At 57.4% G+C, this 17008-nt stretch overlaps 2 protein-coding genes across 3 annotated transcripts; both read left to right on the top strand.

The window, feature by feature from the left end:
• Positions 1–525: 525 nt before the first annotated feature.
• LOC140702419 (putative ribosome biogenesis protein RLP24) lies at positions 526–3207 on the top strand. Its single transcript, XM_072981960.2, has 6 exons — positions 526–680; positions 852–965; positions 1466–1538; positions 2554–2617; positions 2708–2793; positions 2960–3207. The coding sequence occupies exons 1-6, from the start codon at positions 600–602 to the stop codon at positions 3031–3033; spliced, it is 492 nt and encodes a 163-aa protein (XP_072838061.2). The 5' UTR covers positions 526–599; the 3' UTR covers positions 3034–3207.
• Positions 3208–4398: 1191 nt separating this feature from the next.
• MINDY2 (MINDY lysine 48 deubiquitinase 2) lies at positions 4399–11639 on the top strand. 2 transcript variants are annotated; one of them, XM_072981767.2, is made up of 9 exons: positions 4399–5082; positions 6207–6264; positions 6624–6688; positions 7534–7692; positions 8194–8296; positions 9182–9324; positions 10022–10195; positions 10418–10624; positions 11343–11639. In XM_072981767.2, the coding sequence occupies exons 1-9, from the start codon at positions 4414–4416 to the stop codon at positions 11490–11492; spliced, it is 1728 nt and encodes a 575-aa protein (XP_072837868.2). In that variant the 5' UTR covers positions 4399–4413; the 3' UTR covers positions 11493–11639. The 2 variants fall into 2 exon arrangements, with proteins under 2 accessions (XP_072837868.2, XP_072837869.2); XM_072981768.2 differs by having other exon boundaries at positions 10445–10624.
• Positions 11640–17008: the final 5369 nt, after the last annotated feature.

Below are 17008 nucleotides of genomic sequence, written 5' to 3' on the forward strand. Positions count from 1 at the left end.
ACCCGTTTATGGCAGTTGCCATCTCCAAGTTGCCCCATAGGTCCTAGAGCCAACTGCAGTAAGATGACAAAAATCATCATCCCAGGCCTCCTCTCAATATCTCAAGCAGGAAACCCAGGCCAATAATTCCTGTTCAACTCATTAGCAAGCAGGAAAACTTGTCCTGGACCCAGAGAGGAGGCAAACGAGCTGAGCACACATCAGAGACATTTCCAGGTACCTCAAGGCAGCATCTCTGCAGAGCTCCTTTCGAGCACATCAGAATGAGATTCGGTGCTTTTGAGGGAGGTCCGCTCCGAGACCTTCTATAGCTCTCATTGGGAAAAGACCTACCCTCCCCCAATTCTTTCCTCCAACTGGAGGCACCCCCACCCCCACCCCCACCCCGTGTGTGGCAGAGGTGGACTCCGTTTGCCCCCCCCCCGGTAGCCTCTCCCAACCCTCTCCAACTGGCGGAGGAAAAGAAAAAAGGAGGACAAGGGAAAAGCTGGAGCCGCTCTAGGCGAGGCGTGGGAGCAACGAGAGGGAAGCTTCCTTCCGTTCCCTCCCTTCCTTCCTTCCGGTGCGGTCGCCCCCCCCCCCTCTGTTCCGGTCCGGCCATGAGGGTGGAGAAGTGCTACTTCTGCTCGAGCCCGGTCTACCCGGGCCACGGGGTCCTCTTCGTCCGCAACGACTGCAAGGTCCGCCGGAGGGAGGAAGGGAGGGACGGGAGGGAGGGGGGGAGGGCGTCTCTGAGCGCCCAGGGAGGGAGGGAGGGACGGGCGGCCCCCTCCCTTCTCTCCCCTGCCCCCTCTTCCCCCCCCTGACGAGGCCCCTCCATCATCTCCCCCCCCTCTCTCGCCCCCCCGCAGGCTTTCCGCTTCTGCCGCTCCAAATGCCACAAGAACTTCAAGAGGAAGCGGAATCCCCGGAAGGTCCGCTGGACCAAAGCCTTCCGCAAGGGCGCCGGCAAAGAGCTGACCGTGGTGAGGAGCCCGGAGGGGGGGGAGGGGGTGGGGGGGCTGAATATGGGGGGTGGGTGTGGGTGGGGGGTCTGGGGCACCCGATAGCTGGCCTGAACCAGCACGACCCCCCCCCGCCTGTAGGAGGAGGAGGAGGAGGAGGAGGGTCATGGGGCAGCCGTGCAAGGCGACCGGTGGTTGTGGGGGGGTCGGTTGGAGGGCGAGGGGGGGCGCTTTGGATTTTCCGCCCAGCAGCAGCAGCAGCAGCTCCCTCTCCCCCCCTCCAGGTGAAAGGAGCTCGCACGGGGGGGGGGTCAGGGACGGAGGGGACGCTCCTGAGGAAGAGGGGGGGGGGGTCAGGTCCGTCAGGCCAGGCTCCCGGTCAGTCGGTGGGTCGGTCGTGGCTTCGGAAGGGCTGAAACCCCCCCCCGGGTGGGGTGGGGTGGGGGGGCACCTCCTCTTTGGAAGCATCTGCCGGTAACTGCAGGTGGTGGTCATCCGCCCGCTTTTCTCCACGTATGTAGGACAATTCGTTTGAATTTGAGAAGCGAAGAAATGAACCTGTGAAATATCAGCGAGAGCTTTGGAACAAGACAGGTACGCGGACTCCTCCTAGGTGGACGGGCAGAGGGGTTTGGCGTGGCGGGAGGGAGGGAGGGAGGGAGGAAGAAGAGGACACCCCCTCCCCCGACTTTTCTTCTTCTTGGCAGCACCAGCAGCCTGGCCTTCCCAACTGCCAAAGGCCCTCCCTCGGCGTTTGTCTGAGCAGCGGAGCCTCCGAAGTGCTTTCCCAGCCACTTGGGGGGGCCAAAGAACAGGGCGGAAAGAGGGCAGCGGGAAAGCCTGGGTGGTTTTTTTTTTCTTCCACTCCTGGAAGCTGTCGGGGCTTTTGCTTTCCTCTGCAGAGGGGTGACCCCTTTGCCTGCTAGGAAGGCAGCCGCGTCGTTTGTGGTGGACTCGGCCATTTGTGGCTGTTTCTGCTGCCCGGATGCCTTGCGGTTGAAATATACACAGACAAACCACAATTGGCAAGTGCACGGTTGTTGGTAGTTCTGTGTAGAGCAATCTCAGCTGCCTCCTTTTCCTAAGCAGTAAAGTTCCTGTCAACGCCGTGGGCGGCAGCTCAGCCTCCATGGAGCCGCCAGGGTGTCTCACTGGGGCAGAGAGCTCTCTGTGTGATGGATGGGCAGCCCTTCTCTTCCAGGGCTCCCGAGGGCAGGAGCCCCTCGGCCAGCGTTCTAGTGAGCACACATACCTGGGGGTGGAGTTCCCGCCATAATCCTGCATCCCACCCCCAACCACTTTCCAAATAGGGCAAAAACATCTGTGTTGGGAAGCAGAGTGCAGTTTTGCTGAAACTTGGTACAAGAGCCCACAAAGCGATGGTCTCCATCGGACAGAGGACGGAGCAGGGCTAAGACATCTCTGCTGGCTTTGTGCCTGAGGGGAGATGGGGATCAGCGATGGCCTGGTTCTCTTCACTGCGCCCACTTTTTGTAGATAGTTCACACTTTTTAACATCGAGGGCTGATGCCTGAAAAAAATTCCATTGAAAAGAAGTTAATTTTTAACTTAACAATGCCTGGTTTTGTTTTTCCTTTTTTTTTTTTAGTTGACGCCATGAAGAGGGTAGAGGAGATCAAACGAAAGCGTCAAGCCACTTTCATTATGAACAGGTATGTTTTCTTCTTCAGGAGAGGGCACGCTCTTTTGTGCCTGATGTTGGAATAAACATGTTTCTCTTCTCTCCCCTCAAACGCCCCCAGGCTAAAGAAGGGGAAGGAACTGCAGAAAGCACAAGACATTACGGAAGTCAAGCAGAACATCCACCTCATCCAGGCTCCACAGGCAGGTGAGACACATGTGGTTGTGGGTGACTTCTCGAGCAGTGTGGTGTGAAATAGGGTGTCAGGGTGTGGTGTAGGAGGGCCTGCTGCAGGGCTGCCAGAAGTGAGTGATTAAAAATGTTACCCTTCCTTTTTCTTCTCTTTTTTTTTTTTTTTTTTCAAAATGTAAAGTCAAAGGCAAACAGTTGGAGGAGAAGATGGTCCAGCAGCTGCGGGACACCATGGAAACCGAAGATTCTTCCTAGAGCGCTTCTTTCTCAGGGTTGTGATTCACAGAAGCAAGTTCTTTTGTTGTTGTGTAAAGGTGTGTCCCCATCTGTAAAATGCCAGCTGTTGCTTGTATCTTTTGCGTTATAGTCTCAACAGGCCGCTCAGTTGATGCTTTCTAAGGAGTCATTTGTTGCACTGTGTCCAGAAGCCCCCCCCCCCAAAAAAAAAACATGTATAGGGAGTGAAAAAGCTGGCAGAAAGAGGATGGTTTCGTACAGGGTCTCTGTGTATCTCTGGTGTTTATAGGCAGGGAGGTGAATGGTCTCTCAAATAAAGCACTGTATAAAAAAGCAGTGGTGTGCCTGAAGTTTAGTTGTTAATTCTGATGAGCTAATTGTTCAAGATGGTAATGGTCTAAGAAGCATTCCCTTCTGTATTTTTGTTTGGAACTTGTTGTTTAGTCGTTTAGTCGTGTCTGACTCTTCGTGACCCCATGGACCAGAGCACGCCAGGCCCTCCTGTCTTCCACTGCCTCCCGGAGTTGTGTCAAATTCATGTTGGTCACTTTGATGACCCTGTCCATCCATCTCATCCTCTGTCGTCCCCTTCTCCTCTTGCCGTCACACTTTCCCAACATCAGGGTCTTTTCCAGGGAGTCTTCTCTTCTCATGAGATGGCCAAAGTATTGGAGCCTTAGCTTCAGGATCTGTCCTTCCAGTGAGCACTCGGGGTTGATTTCCTTCAGAACGGATAGGTTTGTTCTCCTTGCAGTCCAGGGGACTCTCAAGAGCCTCCTCCAGCACCACAGTTCAAAGGCATCAATTCTTCGGAGGTCAGCCACCTTCTTTACGGTCCAGCTCTCACTTCCATACATCATTACTGGAAAAACCAAGGTTTTCTCCCCTTCCAATGGGGAAGCGACCTCCGAGGCTGCCTCCCTGGGGGTGGGGTGGCAAGCGGGGGGGGGCTGTCTCTGCAAAGAGGCAACTCCCCTTAGGGGCCTCCCCCCCCTCTCTCTCTCGGAAACGGGCCCACCCACCGGGAGAGGACCGCCTGCAAGGAGGAAGGCAGGCAGGCAGGCAGGGACGCGGGTGGGAGTGGTTACAGGGGGACGAAAGCCCCGCCCTCCGGGCCACGTCACGGGCTTACGCATTTTCCCCGGTGGGGCTGCCCCTCCCTCCCTCCCTGGCGGGGCGTGGCCGGGGGCAGGGCGTGGCTTCCGCCTGTCATGGCGACCAGGCCCCGCTTGGCCCAGAAGGAGGAAGAGGAGGAGGAGGAGGAAGAGCGGCCGCCGCCGCCGCTGCTGCTGCTGCTGCTGCTGGCGCCGTCGTGGTGGTCGCGGTCGCGGTCGCGGCGGGGACGCCCGGGGGGCCTTTAGCCGGGCCGCCACCCTCTTCCTCCTCTTCTTCTTCCCTATGGAGAGCCCGGCGGAGCCCCCCTCGCCCAGCGGGGCCACCACCACCACCACCAGCAGCAGCGTCGGCGTCTCCGGGGGTCCCGGTGCCCCCCCTCCGGAAGAGGAGGAAGGAGGAGGAGGAGGGGGAGAGGAGGGCGAGGCGGGGGCGGGGGCGGCGGCGGGGGCACCGCCCGCGGGGAGCCCTTCGGAGGGGGGCTCCGGGTCCGGCAGCCCCGCGGGCTCCTCGCTCGGCTCCTTCTCGCACCTGCTCTCCTCTTCCTCCTCCTCCTCCTCTTCTTCCTCTTCCTCTTCTTCCTCCTCCCGCGGAGACCCGAGCGGCGCCCCCCTGCCCAGCGACGAGCCCGGCGGGGCCCCGGGCGAGGCGGCGGCGGCGGAGGAGGAGGAGGAGGAGGAGGAGGCCGGGGCTGCCTCTGCCTCTGCCTCGCCCTCGGGGCCGGCCTCTCCGTCTCCTCGTCCCGGTCCCGGTCCCGGTCCTTGTCCTCCTCCTCCTCCGGGTCCCCCGGGGGGCGTCGGCGTCGGGGGGGCGAAGGAGCGCTTCCCGGGCCAGTCGGTCTACCACCTGAAGTGGGTCCGCTGGAAGGAGGCGAGCACCCCGGTGGTCACCCAGAACGAGAACGGGCCCTGCCCGCTCCTGGCCATCATGAACGTCCTCCTCCTGGCCTGGAAGGTGCGCGCCCGCGAGGGGAGGGGGGGGAGAAGCGAGGGGAGGGGGGGAAGGGAGGAGAGGGTGAGGTGGGGGGGTGGTTAGGGGGTGGGTGTCCCCCTCTTCCCCCCCCCAGCCGGAATGGGGAAGAGATCCGCCCCGAGGAAGGAAGGGGACTCGCGCTGCCAGGGACCCTTTCAACAACCTCCCCCCACCCCACCCCCAAAAAAGAGAAGGGGCCTCTGGGCAAGCTCCGCTCCGGGGCCAGCAAGGCTTCGTTCTGGAGGGACAAGGGGGGGGGGGCTGCAGGAGGTCAAGAGCCAAGCCCTTTGGGGCTCCTCTCCAGGTCAGAAAGGACAGCCTTGCCGCCCCCCCCAAAAAATAACTGGGTCAGGCTGGCCCCCCAGGTCCGCCCCCGGGGCCCTCCAGCAACACTTTGGACTACAGCCCCCATGGTCCTTGGTCCCCTGGCTGGGGGGACCCGGGCAGACCACAACTGACGACCCCCAGCTGCTGGAGGGCCACACAGGGGCCCCTGCTTGGGTATGGCCAGTCGCCGTGCATGGCTTCGGGGCGAGTGTCGTCCTGCGGGGGGGCGGGGGAAGAAGGCCGTGGTGGACGGTCTCTGTCTTTGCTCAACGGGGTGGACCACCCGTCGGTCAAAAATCTGGACATGGGCAGAGAGGCCGGCCTGCTGGGAAGCTCCCATAACTGACGGACCGGACCGATGCTTGTTTTCCGATGGTGTGTGTGTGTGTGTGTGTGTGTGTGTGTGTGTGTGTGTGTGTGAGAGAGAGAGAGAGAGAGAGAGAGAGAGAGAGAGAGAGAGAGAGAGAGAGAGAGAGACGGTGTGTGTGTGTCAGAATGGAGCCCTGACCAAGGCTGTCCAGAAGGCAGCAAGGGGACACTGGCCGGAGAGGGCTCACCGGCGTTCTGGTCCAATGCTGGAGGTTCAGTGGTTGGTGCAGCCACGTTGTGGAAACGTCAGTGGCCCTTCCCCAAAAGGAGGAAAGCCAGAGGAGGACGGCCAGACCTACGAAGGCTGGGGCCACACCTTCCAAAAAAGAGAGACACCAGTGTGTGTTTTTGTGCGCGTGCGTCAAAGGCGCAGAGGGGGGGCCTCACCCTGGGCCTTCTTTCCTCGACAGGTGAAACTCCCGCCCATGATGGAAATCATCACCGCTGAGCAGCTGATGGAATACTTAGGTCAGTTGGGGGCAGCTCTGCATCGCAAAGGGGGTCATGCCCTGGGAGAAAGAAGGCATACCTCCCCGGGGGTGGGGGTGGGGGGGTGAAGGGGAAGGGGGGGGAGAGAGGTGCACCGTGCGAGTCCCTCTCTGCCCAGTTCAACCTTACCTGCCAGGAACTGGGGAAGCGAAGAGAACTTTGAACGTGTGCCCACATCTGGGGTTCACTTGAAAAAATACATCCTGGCCATCGCCTTCGGGGGGGGGACACAGAGAACCTGGGCCTTGAGGTGCCGTGAACAGACAGACGGCTGCCATTGCAATTACAGGATGCAAATGAGAGGGGCTTGGTTTGTTTGTTTGTTTGTTTACTTCCAGGTGACTACATTCTTGATTCAAAACCAAAAGAAATCTCAGAAACGCAGCGCTTGAACTATGAGCAGGTAAGAAGCTTGTCTTCAGAGGAAGTGCCGTTTTTCTCGCCGCGAGTTAGAATGTCTGGCTTCTTATTCTTACTGTGATGTCACAGCTTTAAGGCTCCAGAGGAGGTTCAATCGGCGGGCGACGGTCTCTTCCTGCCCATTGAAAAATAAAAATCAGCTCAGGGCATGGAGTACATCGTGGCTGAGGAGCCGGGTGTCCGGACTGCGGCCACAATTCTGAGATGAGTTTGTCCTTCAGTCCATCATCTTACAGGATTTGTTTCCTCCCTAATTTGAGATCACTTGTACATTGCATCTGCAGCAATAGAGAGGCAGAGATAGAAATATAAACTTATTTCCACTGGTTTTCTGAGGATGAAAAAGATGACAGGAAATTGTCAACCTCTATGGAATCCTGGAAAAATTCTGTCATAACTTTTAAATACTGCAATGAGTGTCCTAATGCTGCCTCTCCCCCAGTCCCCATTACTTGATTTCAACAGATGATACAGTAATAAAATAGGATGAAATTCAGCTGTTTGCCTCCGGATGTTTTAAAGATTTAACTCGTCAGCGTTAAAAACTTTGATGACTACAGTTGTGTTACGTATTTACCCGTGTAGTCATGTGAAGTTCAACATCAGTCAGAGAGATTGTCGTCTGAAGAGTAAAAAAGCACACGCGGTGCTGATGAATGGCAGACGTTTTAAACTTCCCTTTTTGTTGGACAAGGCAAAGAACGTAACAGCCAGAGCTCCTGCTCTGGAGCATCGCGAAGTGCTTGTTCAATACAAAACGTGGGCCCGGTGGCCTCGTGTTGTCTGCTGGCTGCCAGCCCTTGCTCTTTTTCCTTTTCCTGTTGGCAGAACATGAGCGATGCCATGGCCATCCTGCATAAGCTCCAGACGGGCCTGGATGTGAACGTCAAGTTCACTGGCGTGCGGGTCTTTGAATACACACCTGAATGCATCGTGTTTGACCTCTTGGATATTCCGTTATACCACGGGTGGCTGGTAGACCCTCAGGTAAGGAGGTATCATTGGGATGCGTCGGTCACTGTTGGGGCATCCGGGGGGGGGTCCACAGGGATCTGTCCCCTACCCAGAAGGCAGCTCATGGAGCAAAGCCCTGAAAAGCATCCACAGTGCCCAAAAGGCCCCAATAACACGACAAAGGAAAGAACCTAAAACGGGGGGAACGGCAGGAATCTTAAAGGGCCCAAGAGGGTCATGACAGATCTGGGCGGGTACTCCAAATAAAGCAAGGGAAGGGCTGCCGGTGAGTAGGGCATCTGGGGGATTGGGGCGTTCCCTCTGAGAAGGGCCTCTCTGTGGTCACCAACGGTTCCTTTGACAGGGGCCACCTCAGGCTCTTTCCACGGATGGGTGTCCTTCTGGCCCCTTGTGTTGTCGGCACTTTGGAAAAGGTCGTTGGGATGGTCAAAAGAGACGGGGCCACAGAACTGCCTTGTAACGTCCGATAAAGAGCGGTCGTTCTCGGCCCCCTTTCTTCCTCTTCCTCCCCAGATGGCCGACATTGTGAAAGCCGTCGGAAACTGCAGCTACAACCAGCTTGTGGAGAAAATCATTTTTTGCAAGCAGTCGGAGAACAGCGAGCTGGTGGCAGAAGGTGAGTGGACGGCTTCTGCATGGCTTGCCCCGGGGGCTCCTCCCGGGCTCTTCCACTCGAGCAGTGGGTCTCTCCAGCCTGCAGGAAAGGCACGTGGGTGGCCATGGCCCCCGGGACGGGCCACGCCTGGTACCCATTGTCCGACAGCTTCTGGGCAGGAGGTTCCGTAGCAGCACCATGGCTAGTCAGGAGTAACCGGAGAGAAAGAGGAGGAGGAGAGTCGTGCCGCTGGATGAGAACCGCCCAGCCTCCTCCTGTTCCATCAGAGGGCTGGCCGTGGCTCCCCTGGGAGGCCCACCTGCCAGGGGGTGGAGGTGGCCGCTCCTCCTCCTGGTGCTCTCCCGCACCCAAGAGGCACAGCCCGCCCTGCCCTCCCACCCTGTGGAAAGCAGTACGGAAACGCCTCCTTATTTACCTCTAAAGCAAACCAGGCCGAGTGGACGGTTCTGCCGCCTTCGGGCGTGGGCCTTTCTCGCGGCCATAAGAGCTCTCTGGGTGGGTCGGGGGGGGAAGTCCCGCCTTGCTTCCCAAGCAAGACTGTCTTATCTGGCTTGAATCTGAGAAGTCGAACTCCAGGCTTTTCACAGGTCTGCATGGCGTTGGGTTTCTGTTAGTATAAAAAGCGGGCCTCCATCCTTTGGGGCATCACGGAGACGCTTGCGTGTTCTTTCAGCTCATGCTTCTTTGGCCCAAAGCTCCAGCTCCTTCTGGGTCGCGCAAGTGTCAGCTCCGCACCCGACTCCCTAGGCATCCCCGTCTGTGGAGCACTCTTTCGAGTTGAGCCGTCACGTTCTCCGGACGGGTTGGAGCGGGATGACATTCGTGGCGCGGCGTAAGGGTGAAGCCTGGGTGCGAGTCTGTCCCTTGGTTCTCGCCCCCCCCCAGGTTCGGTCGCAGAGCAGTTCCTCCACCAGACGGCCACGCAGCTGACCTACCACGGCCTTTGCGAGCTGACCTCCTCAGTGCAAGAAGGGGAGTTGTGCGTCTTCTTCCGAAACAACCACTTCAGCACCATGACCAAACACAAGGTATCGGGCCTGGAAAGGTTTGCTTCCATTTCATGGGCGGGAGGTTCGCGAGGGGCGGGAGGGTTGTGGTCCGGTGTGCTGCTCCCGAGGCACGGTCCGGCTGCTCCTGACGAGTCTTGGGGGCGGCTTTTTTGTGCGTTTGCCCTGCCTGTCTCGATGAGCCCCTCAGAGCTCAAGCGAAAGGAGCCCCAATCGTTACACCCGGCCTTTTGTTTTCTGCTTGTTAAGGAATATCTTTTAGCTTGTAATGTTCTTTTGAAGAAGTTTTTTTTTTAAATTATAATCCTGCAGGCACACCCAGGTAGTTAATTGATACTCTTCTTTTTTTTTCCCCCTTTGTGGCTGGTCTGCTCTTTTATGTAAAAAAAATTGTACAGCTGGTCAGTTTTATTCAGCTCTCGTGCCCTCAGGTCATGCTGAGTTTCTTTGAACATCTCCCAGATGAGTTCAGAGAGAGGGGCAGGAGAGGCATGCGTGGCCTTTAAAACAAAAAATCCCAGGCCACTTTACGTTTCTGTGTTGTGAACCCTGTCGCGTCCCTTCCGTGTGCCGTGGAGTGGCCAGGCGAGGGAAGGGTCTCCACGGTGCAACGACAGTCATGGTCTTCGAGGCCACATGGCAGGCCCAGCCCTGAGGGCTCTCTGAGCGCTTCCATGGCCCCTGTGGGGGGGGGGTAAAAACCTTCCCTTACTTTTAGGGACAGCTTTACTTGCTGGTGACCGACCAGGGCTTCCTGACAGAAGATAAAGTCGTCTGGGAGAGTCTCCACAACGTGGATGGGGACGGAAACTTCTGTGATTCAGAATTCCACCTGCGACCGCCGTCGGACCCGGAGACCGTTTACAGAGGGCAGCAAGACCAGATAGACCAGGTAGACCGGGGGGGGGAGAACCGGGCACCCACTTGGCCATGGTGTGTGTTTTGGGGCTGCGCAGAAAGAGCCATGCTGTGCCAGGTCTGCTGGGGCTGCCGGAGTCATCCTCCTGTCCTCGTGGGGGAGAGGAGGAGGAGGAGGAGGAGGAGGAGGAGGAAGGCCTCTTATGGGGAACCAAGGGGGGGGCCTCGCTGACGAACAAATGGCTTTGCCCCATAGGACTACCTGATGGCCCTCTCCCTGCAGCAAGAGCAGCAGAGCCAAGATCTCAACTGGGAGCAGCTGCCGGAAGGGATCAGTGACCTCGAACTTGCCAAGAAGCTCCAGGAGGAAGAGGACCGGCGGGCTTCCCAGTACTATCAGGAGCAGGAACAGGCGGCGGCAGCAGCAGCAACAGCAGCGGCTGCCACCCCTGCTCAGGTCCAGGTAAGGCCCTTGGCCCCTTCTGCCCTTTCCATGCACCGCGTGCTCTCTCCAAAGTGGGATCCCCAGAGAAAGGGCTGGAGCTCAGCAGCACACCCTGCTTTACCTCCAGAAGCTCCACACAGGCTCAGGTTCTGCCACCCCCCCCCCCCAGGTCTGTGCTGATTCTCAACCGTGGCACTTGCAAGCTTTATATTCTTTAAAACGTGCTGTAAGTGATCAACAACAAAAAAAAGTCTGCAGTGAGATAAACCACCCTATTGGGGGTGGGGCGGGGGGGAGAGAATAGGCCTTTTTTGCTTCTAGCACGGTGGGGTTGGCGTGTCCTTTTACAGAGCAGCGGTCGGTCGTGGCATGGGAGGCAAAAGGGCAGGAATCTCCTAGGGTGACACCTCTGGCAGGAATTCTGGAGTGTGTGTGTGTGTGTGTGAGAGAGAGGGCCATGGCCCCCCTCTCCCCCAGAAGCAGAAAGGTCAAGATCCTGAACCAGGGGAGAGGCTAGCCAAGGGAACCGGCCAGCTGCCATTCCATCCCCTGCCTTGATCCCAGGCCAGAGAACCCCCTGCCCCCTTTTTGCTGGCTTTCAGAAAGTGAGTCCCCGGGCCGGTTGAAGGGCCTCTGGGGCAGAGGGGCAATCATCCATTGCAGGCCGGATGGGTGCGGTTGAGCCGAAAAGCAGCATCCTCCCTCCCCCCCCCCCCCATTTTTTTTCTCTTGGTAGCCGGCACAGGGAGTGGCCGCTCTGTCCACTGGAAGACCCTCTGCGGGCAGCGAGCGGAAACGGAAGGAGCCTCGAGAGAAGGAGAAAGAGAAAGAGCGGGAGAAAGAGAAAGAGAAGGAGAAGGAGAAGACCACCTGTGCCATCCTGTAGCCGGGGAGGGGGCGAGACTCTGCCCGGACCCGAGAACAGGCCGGCCTGGAAGCCTCCGGCCAGGGAGCCTGTGGAGACGCCCCCTCCCTGTGCCGCCTGGGCCTGGCAGGCCCCCATAGGACGGGGGACCCCCCCCCGAGACAGACAGACAGACGGAGCCGGGCGCCTGGGCTCCTCCAGAGGGAGAGCTCTGTCACGCTGCCTGACGCTCCGGTGAGAAAATCATGACTTCTGGGGGGGGGGGAGTTGTGGGGCGGGGGGGAGAAGGACGCGCTGCCACACTGTTGGGACCTCGACCACCGGGACGATTGGTGAGCGAGTGAGCGAGCGAGGGCCTCTTCTCGGCCCCGGAAGGAGCCGTGGGGCTCTCTGGCTGGGCGCTGGCCCAAGGCACGTGTCTGAACTGCCCGGAGGGAGGCTGCCGGCTTGCGGCCCCCTCCCACCTGAGACTTCCTGCCTGGTGGCAGTGGAGTGTGCGTGCGTGCGTGCGTGTGTGTGTGTCTCCTGCCAAGTCTGCAGCCAAGGTTCTTCTTGCTCCAGTGCAAAAGGCCAGCTTAAGGGAACTCTGCTCCGGGAATCACAGAAGGACGGATCGCAGCCGAGCGGAGCGTCAGGAACGGAGGCTCGTTTCCGACTAGCCTCACCGTTCAGTTTGGCCCTTTCTGTTTGGATGGGGTGCCGTGTAGATAAAAGCAGCCCAGAGCGGTGCTGTTATTTATAGGATCTCTCCTGGTGCAGGAACAAGGGACTGGAAGGGAAAGCTGATGATGCATTATGAGCTGTGGGATGAAACGTGTTTGATTCTCTGCGGTTGGCCCTCATCCCGCCCTGCCCAAGTCCCTTAAAACGGAAATGAGGAGGTTTGCTCGTATGCCTTACCAAAGGGAGAAAGAGAGAGAGACTCTGGACCACATCCGTGAAGCCTGAAAGCACACCGCCTCTGGAGTCAGAAAACGTCTCCCAGAGCCCACTTGAGGACGCTGGTTTGGCGGCCCCGTTGGCGAAGGAGACCGGGAGCTGCTGTCCGGCCGTCATCACCTGGAGGGGTGGCGGTGGCTCGGCCCTCGCTTTTACACTCCGAGGCTGGGCCTTGCTGGCCTTTGGTGGGAGAGACGGCCTTGGACCCTCCTGCTGGGAGTTGGTTTTGGAAGAGAGGGAAGGAGCCCTGGGTGACATGGAAAAATCGCACGTGGCTAAAGCAGTCCTTGCAGGAACCCGTTTTTTAAAAATTGCAGGCGACAAAGCAATGTCGTGCTCTCCCTTCCTGATATTTATGGGCCACTGAGGTGGTGCCCGTGTTGAACTTTAACCTTGGCCAGAGTGGGGCAGAATGCCCAGGTTTTCCTCGCCAGAGGGATATGACCTTCATCCTTTTGATACCTTTCTCTATCAGTTTGTAGATGCTTCTGACACAATGTGCTGTCCTTCATAAAGCAAACCTCAACCAGTGGCAGATAATCTGTCCGTGTGACAATCTTGCTGTTCAGAAGGCGATGACTAGAAGTATCCTTGAAAACTTGAGGTTTGACCTTTTTCCCCTTTCTTTTCTTTTTTTCTTTTCTTGGAAGCTCTCTGCTCCTCTCGGGGTGTCGGTTGAGTTTTAATCCTTTGGAAAGCGGTTCCTAGCCCTTCCCACCTTGTCGCTCCTTGGCATCTTCTCTCTGAAGAAGGTGCACAAAATAAGGGGAATGCTCACGCCCTGATGTGGATGCTTAGCAGATCATTTCCATGAGAGATGCTCCGTAGTTTCTATCTGCTGCTTCTGGCTTTGTGTGTGTATGTGTGTGTGTGCGTGCGTGTGTGGATATGTCCGTGTATTTGTGCCCTTTAAGACCGAATTATTTGCCTTCCACCGTTGGCCTGAGAGGCAGACCGTTCTGCCCAGTGTGTTAAAATTTGGAAAAGGGACGGGGGCTTTGCTCAGAACTGAACTGAGCTGGTATCTTGTTAAGACTTAGAAATGCAAGGAGTGCGGCTCTTCACGTTCTCCCGTCTGCCTTTCAGAAAACAGTGCCATCTTCTCTTGTCCACCTTAGCACATAAGTTACGGCTGAAGTTACAGTCAGGGCTTTCATTTGGGTAAAAAAAAGAAAAGGGTCACTGAGGTGTTTGTTTACATTATGTGGATTTCTCCCGTCTGCTCTTTTTCTACACTCCACTGGGAAGGGAAGCAGCCCCCCCTTTGCACACCCAGAGGAAGAGGCGGGGGGGGGGGCCCTGCTGGTCTGGATTTCCTCTTGATTTGCTCACTTGCTGACTTGATGAGAACTTACAAGGAGCCTGGCCGATAAGCGCTGGCTGCTTCCTCTGCTTTGCGTCAGCGGCACAGGAACACCCCACCCCCCCGAAGGGCTTTTTTTGTGTGATGTTGTGGCACGTGGCTGGAATGTGGGATTTTGGAACGCTCCAGCCACGGCGTCCTGAGGCACGTTTTCCTCTCTCTTCCATCTCTTGCCCAAGTGGGCTTCCAAGAACTCTCTTGAGATCTGGCCGGCTTTTACGTGCCATCCTTGGCGATGGTCCCCTGGGCTGGGGGGTCCCGTTTTGTCCGTTGCGAGCCACCTTCAGGACGATGTCCGTGGGTGCCAGTGATGCAGCGGCAGCTCCGTAGTGGCCGCTTAGAAGCGTCAGGCGAAGGGGGAGGAGAGGACAGCCGTGTTCTTTTGCCGCGCCGCCTCCATCAGCAGCACGTGGCCCCGCTTCTTGAGATGGACCCAGAGCTACAGATCAGAGCGGCAGATGCTCTACCTTGCATCAAAGGGCCCTCCCAGCCGGCCGGCCACCCAGCCGCCCTCTCCCTCTGTGGCTCTCCTTGGAAGTGGTGATGGGGGTGGTTCCAGTCGATCATTCCAGTTGAGATGGGACTTGAGAGCCTAAAAACCAGGGGTGCAGCCGAGGGAACCGCAGGCCGGAGATGTTGCGGCTCAGGCCTCTTGGTGGACCGATGCTTAGCGATGTCGGGCGGGCGAGAAAAACAGCCACGTAGGGTCTGTGCCTGCGGCAACAGAGGAGCTGACGGAGACCGGGCATTTTTTCATCATCGGTAACATCCTCACTTGAGCACTGCCAAATACTTTTTATAATTTTCTATGTTTAAAAGCACGTAGGTGTACAAGATGTTGCTTGAAAAACAAATCTTGTTGCCCTGGACTGGGGCTTTCCTCCGCTTGCGGGAGAGGCGGTGTGCCAGGGGTGGGGGGTGGGAAGCTACCCCCCACTCAGCCCCCAGCCTCTGCCCCCCCCACGCTGGCCGACTTCAGTTGCACCCACCCCAGCTCCCCAGCAGACCACCTCTGCCCAAGCGTGTGGACCCAGTGGCCCGTTCTCAGCCTGACGTGGCTGCTGCATACAGCGTCAGTGGTCAACTGCCCAGGGGAAGACGGGTCAGTGGCACCCCTCCCTCGGGGTTTGCCCTTCATTTCCTTGGTGGACCTCAGACTGGAGGCCGGCCACCCACGGCCCGTTTTTATCAGGCCAGATCACGTGCATGAGCCGACACTGTGATTGCCTTTGGGCGCTCCCTCCCGTGAGATCCTGTCAGCATCTTTTGGTGGCTTGAGCTAACCACTGTTGCCATTCTCATTGTTTTCTGTCTAATTTTATATATCCACACACATATAAAATGTATTTATAATTTTTAATAGTCCAAAGTGACTTTTCTCATCAAGTAGTAATAATAATAATAAAAAGACCTGTCTCAACTACTAATGATGCCGGAGTATTTGAGTGAAGAGAAGGGGGGAGGCCACCCCAACACGCAGGGAAGGGAGGCTTCAAGTAGTGGCTGGCTTGCACCGAGGAAACGGCCAAGCTTCCCTTGGCCTTCGAGTATATGAGGGGATGGTTCTCTACGGCGGGCGGGTGGGCTGCAGAGAAGGTACAGGTCTTGGTGGTTTGATGGGCCAGGAAGGTGAGATCAGGTGTGCTTCCAGACAGCGCACCTGCCGTAGGCTCATTTCTGACTCTTGTGGCAATACAGTATATTCGATGGCTAGGAGAGGAGAGAGGCAGGGGGAGAGCAACGTGAAGCCAGCTGGGTGAGAGCCGGGAGGGAGAAGAGAGCCGGAGTATCCTTCCTGCAGGGCCAAGCTAATCTGCATGGAGCTTTTGAAGGTTAAAAGAAACAACCCCAAAGGGGGACATGAGGGGGGGGGAAGAATACTTGGTGGGAACAGTGGATAGAGGGGAAAAACCTGATGGAGTGGATGGGGCAGGACCTTCATGTAGCACATCTCTAAATGATGCTATTTTCAGCCAGAAGGTAAGTCCCCACCATCGCTGATTCAGATTAGATTTTTGAAAAAAGGACTTAACACAAATTAACGGGGTGGGTGGGGGAAATCTGCCTGAAACCTCCGTAGCTAGGAAATGGCCAGAGAGAACGATGGCTTCTGGGGCTCTTGGCAGGCACACCCGAGGGGCCTGGCGGCTGCCTAGAGAGGAGCTCCTCTTTGGGGTCCAAGAACAACTTTGGTGGGGGGCTAGGTGTCTTTTTTTTTTTAACCCAACCGCACAGCCTGTTTCGTATCCCCGGATACTGGACAAATGAAAGTCACAAAACTCACAGCAATGGTGTAGGAGTCAAGTGGTGGCCTTTCTTTCTTTTAATAAACACACCGGGGCGGGGGGGGGGGGTAAGGTGTGAAGATGAATTCGGACTATGGCTGGCACTCCACAGTTGCTACAACCCCGACCCAGGCACTCCCCAACATGTGGTGGCCCAGCGCCACCTGCCAGCTGCACGCTTAAGTCAGGGTGGGCCAAGGGTGGGTCTCCAGATGTTGCTGGGACTCCCGTCAGGCCAAACCTCGGTAGCCAGTGGTGGGTGCTGGAGGCGGCGATCCCCAATCTGAAAGGCACTCAGTCTTTTCACCAGGCCTGACAGTGACCACCTCCACCATCACCCCCCCTCCCTCCCTCGAACCCCCTACTGCCCCGGCTGGGCCCTTTCCTGGCAACGCTAGCTGTCCTCCAGAGGGGGTGGGCAGATTTCACCTGCTCCGCTTGATGTGGCCGGCACAGCTGTTTCTGGATAAAGCGGGCCTGGCGACTGTAGTCCACAGCCTCTTTGCACGGGGCTGTAGCTCCCGGTCCTGGTGGGGCGCCCCTTTCCAGTCCTCCGTGGCCTCTCTTCCTGGGGAGGCCTGCCCCTCTTCCAAAGACCTTCAGAGAAGAAAGGACCTTTTCTGGACCCCTTTTGCCAACAGAAGCTCACTGAGTAGAAACCGCCATGCTGCTCCCACTTCTAGGCAGCTTCCTTACCGACGTTCCAATGCTGCCCGTCGTCCTCTCATTGTGAGGCCAGGGCAAATTGCAACTGGCTGTGGGAGGCGTGATGTCAGTGGGAGCCCTTGCACTGCCCTGTTCTTCCTGTCATCTTCTCTGGTACGATCTTTGTGGCCTGTTTTAGTTCGTGTTTTCTAATTATTCCCGTTGTCTCTTAGGATGAAGGGCAGGCTAAAAATACTTTTCATAATAAATATTGCAAAAACACAGTGTTCCTTTGTCATGGCTTT

This window comes from Pogona vitticeps, chromosome 12 (assembly GCF_051106095.1).
Source record: "Pogona vitticeps strain Pit_001003342236 chromosome 12, PviZW2.1, whole genome shotgun sequence".
Lineage (NCBI taxonomy): Eukaryota > Metazoa > Chordata > Lepidosauria > Squamata > Agamidae > Pogona > Pogona vitticeps.

What these genes read in the sequence shown, in the direction of transcription:
- MINDY2 (XM_072981767.2), top strand. Translation starts at nt 4,414, where the DNA reads ATGGAGAGCCCGGCGGAGCCCCCCTCGCCCAGCGGGGCCACCACCACC. An exon ending in GGTGGCTGGTAGACCCTCAG is followed by an intron (nt 7,693 to 8,193) that starts GTAAGGAGGTAT and finishes CTTCCTCCCCAG; the next exon opens with ATGGCCGACATTGTGAAAGC. An exon ending in CCACCCCTGCTCAGGTCCAG is followed by an intron (nt 10,625 to 11,342) that starts GTAAGGCCCTTG and finishes TTCTCTTGGTAG; the next exon opens with CCGGCACAGGGAGTGGCCGC.
- LOC140702419 (XM_072981960.2), top strand. Translation starts at nt 600, where the DNA reads ATGAGGGTGGAGAAGTGCTACTTCTGCTCGAGCCCGGTCTACCCGGGC. An exon ending in AGAGCTTTGGAACAAGACAG is followed by an intron (nt 1,539 to 2,553) that starts GTACGCGGACTC and finishes TTTTTTTTTTAG; the next exon opens with TTGACGCCATGAAGAGGGTA. An exon ending in CATCCAGGCTCCACAGGCAG is followed by an intron (nt 2,794 to 2,959) that starts GTGAGACACATG and finishes CAAAATGTAAAG; the next exon opens with TCAAAGGCAAACAGTTGGAG.